The 2,372-nt window shown below is 40.0% G+C and overlaps 1 protein-coding gene across 1 annotated transcript; it reads left to right on the top strand.

The window, feature by feature from the left end:
- Positions 1-2,042, top strand: CPUorf47 (peptide upstream protein). The gene is made up of 2 exons (XM_088209729.1): positions 1-305; positions 419-2,042. Exon 2 carries the CDS (start codon positions 419-421, stop codon positions 1,784-1,786), a length of 1,368 nt encoding a protein of 455 aa, XP_088065855.1. The 5' UTR covers positions 1-305; the 3' UTR covers positions 1,787-2,042.
- The last annotated feature ends 330 nt before the right edge of the window (positions 2,043-2,372 follow it).

Below are 2,372 nucleotides of genomic sequence, written 5' to 3'. Positions count from 1 at the left end.
TTATTATTACTCCCACTGCACCACCGACTTTCTCCATCTCCATTCTCCTCCTCCAGAACCCTTCAATCTCAGATATCTCAACCCTGATTTCTTCTCAAAAATCCACTTCAGTTTTGGCTAGGGAGAGGGGGATTTCATATCATGTAATGTAAGGTTTTAAAGGAGGGAATGCTTGGGTTACGTCTACCCAGAAGAATGGAGGTCAAGTGGTTTGAGCCGAAACCGAGAAGGGTGCCGAGAGGTGTCTGGTTAAGGTTCCAAAAATCAATGGGTATCCTTGTGGGTGGAAATCACACTTCTTCCAGGTTTTGCACTCGCTAATTCTCTTCTCTTTTCCCAATTTGGCTTCACATCTCTCTTGATTTATTACATAAACAATCTTCAACAAGCCTTCGCCTTTTAACTTGCTGAATTTTAGATGGATTTCAAGATCTTGTGGGTTAAGATCTTTCATGGATCTTTAGCGAGGCGCGTGTTTCTGCGCGCTCTTGCGATTGCCACTGCTTTGTCGATTTTCCCTTTGCTGCAAACTATTTATGGGGATGATTCGGGACTGTTCACTTCGGTGAGTAAAGATGACTGTGGCGTGAATTTCGCTATCGCGCCTCTTCTGATTTCGAACACGAATTCGTTTTCGAGTCGGTTTCTGAAACCCATTTGGGGCTCAGTAGAGTCAGTGCAGTGTAAGGAGAATGTGAATTTGACTACTGCTGTGGTCAGAGAGCTAATGGGTATGCGAATGTTGGCTTATGATTCTAAAACTCTATGCATCGGTAGAGGATCAGCCTCGGCCATTTTGGCACTGAGAGATCTAGGATTCTCTTATGTCTGTGGAGTTCACAGACACCCTTTCCTCTCTCTTAAGAAGTTGGTTTATGAGCTTGATTACCAAGACGATGCTTTTGATTTCGTCTTCTCTAGGGATCTAGACGAAGTTTCTGTCCCTGCTCTTCTTGTGCTTGAGATTGAGCGAATTCTCAAGCCCGGTGGAGTTGGAGCTATGCTTGTGGGTAGCGCTGCGTTGAATTCCAACAGCTTGATTAGATCTGCCACCCCAGTTTCATCTTTACTGAAATCTTCCAATATTGTTTATGTTGGTTATGTGGAAGAGTTTACCCTAGTTGTTTTCAGGAAAAAAGTTGAAAACTTTGAGCAGAATCAAGTACTGCCAGCTGACTGTCAATCTGTTGCCAACAACAAACCTTATATGGATTACATTGAGCCTCTTGCTGAGAAAAAACCAGCAGATTTTGAGAAGAGCATTGCTTATTTGCCCAAATTTGTGAATGTCTTTTCAAAGAAAAGATTGGTGTATGTTGATATTGGAGCAGCAGAGCATCTGAACACTAGTGTAACCAGCTGGTTCATGCCATCCTATCCTGTGGACAGTAAAGCCTTTAATGTGTATTTTGTTGATCATAACACTTCGGTTATGTTATCTTATGTCAGGAAGCCTGGTATCACCTTCGTTTATCATCCGGACCTTGCGGGGAGCAAACCCAGTGCAAGTCCTCCAACTTTTGAAGATTTGGATCCGTTGTTGGAAGATGAGAGTTTTGATTTTCTTGGCTGGTTTGAGGAGACAGTGCAGTATGCTGATTTTGTGGTTCTAAAGATGAATGCAAATGAGGTAGAGCTGAAATTTCTGTCAGAGCTCTTCAAGAGTGGAAATATATGCTTTGTCGATGAGCTGTTTCTTCATTGCTCGGGAAGATCAGACTGTATGGACATATTCAAGAAGCTTAGAAGCAGTGGTGTGTATGTCCATCAATGGTGGCGGGACTAGACGCCAGCTCCATAGATGATATTATCTATCTTTTAGGTTTGAATGTTTGAATGTTTGTGTACTGAATAAAAGGCCTGCTGTTGTAAGGCTTAATCTTGTTATTGTGACTTTTCATGTTGTTGTTGTAGTTGTTGCCCACCATGGCTGCCAAATTTTCATTCTTGATGGAGTGTGAAGACTTGTAAGTGGCTTTGAGATTGGACACAACTTTATTATGAGTTCTAAATGAATGAAATTTGTATTCTTATGAATGAAATTTGTATTCTTTCTCCTATAGCTATAATAATAATATTTCAAAGCTATGATGGTAAAAAATTGCTTCTAAATTTATTTCATTCTTTAAAAATTTCCATTTACTCTTGTATGGTCTTGGGAGGTTTACTTGTCTTATAGTTTAAGTACTTTATATTTTTTTGGTTTTATTATTTGTTATTTTGTTTGGTTCAATAATACTGCTTATCCTAATGAGTTTTTTATGAGTCTACTGGACCAAAAACTTTTCAAATTCAAGTATTTACTTTTTTGGTTAGAGACCAACATCTTGGGGCTAATGTGGGTCTTGCTCAAGAGCTTACGAGTTTGGATA

This window comes from Carica papaya, chromosome 8 (assembly GCF_054855325.1).
Source record: "Carica papaya isolate Zhongbai chromosome 8, ASM5485532v1, whole genome shotgun sequence".
Lineage (NCBI taxonomy): Eukaryota > Viridiplantae > Streptophyta > Magnoliopsida > Brassicales > Caricaceae > Carica > Carica papaya.
Note: the sequence above shows the minus strand (reverse complement) of the source record. Positions and strands in the feature narration are given on the sequence as shown.

What these genes read in the sequence shown, in the direction of transcription:
- CPUorf47 (XM_088209729.1), top strand. Translation starts at nt 419, where the DNA reads ATGGATTTCAAGATCTTGTGGGTTAAGATCTTTCATGGATCTTTAGCG.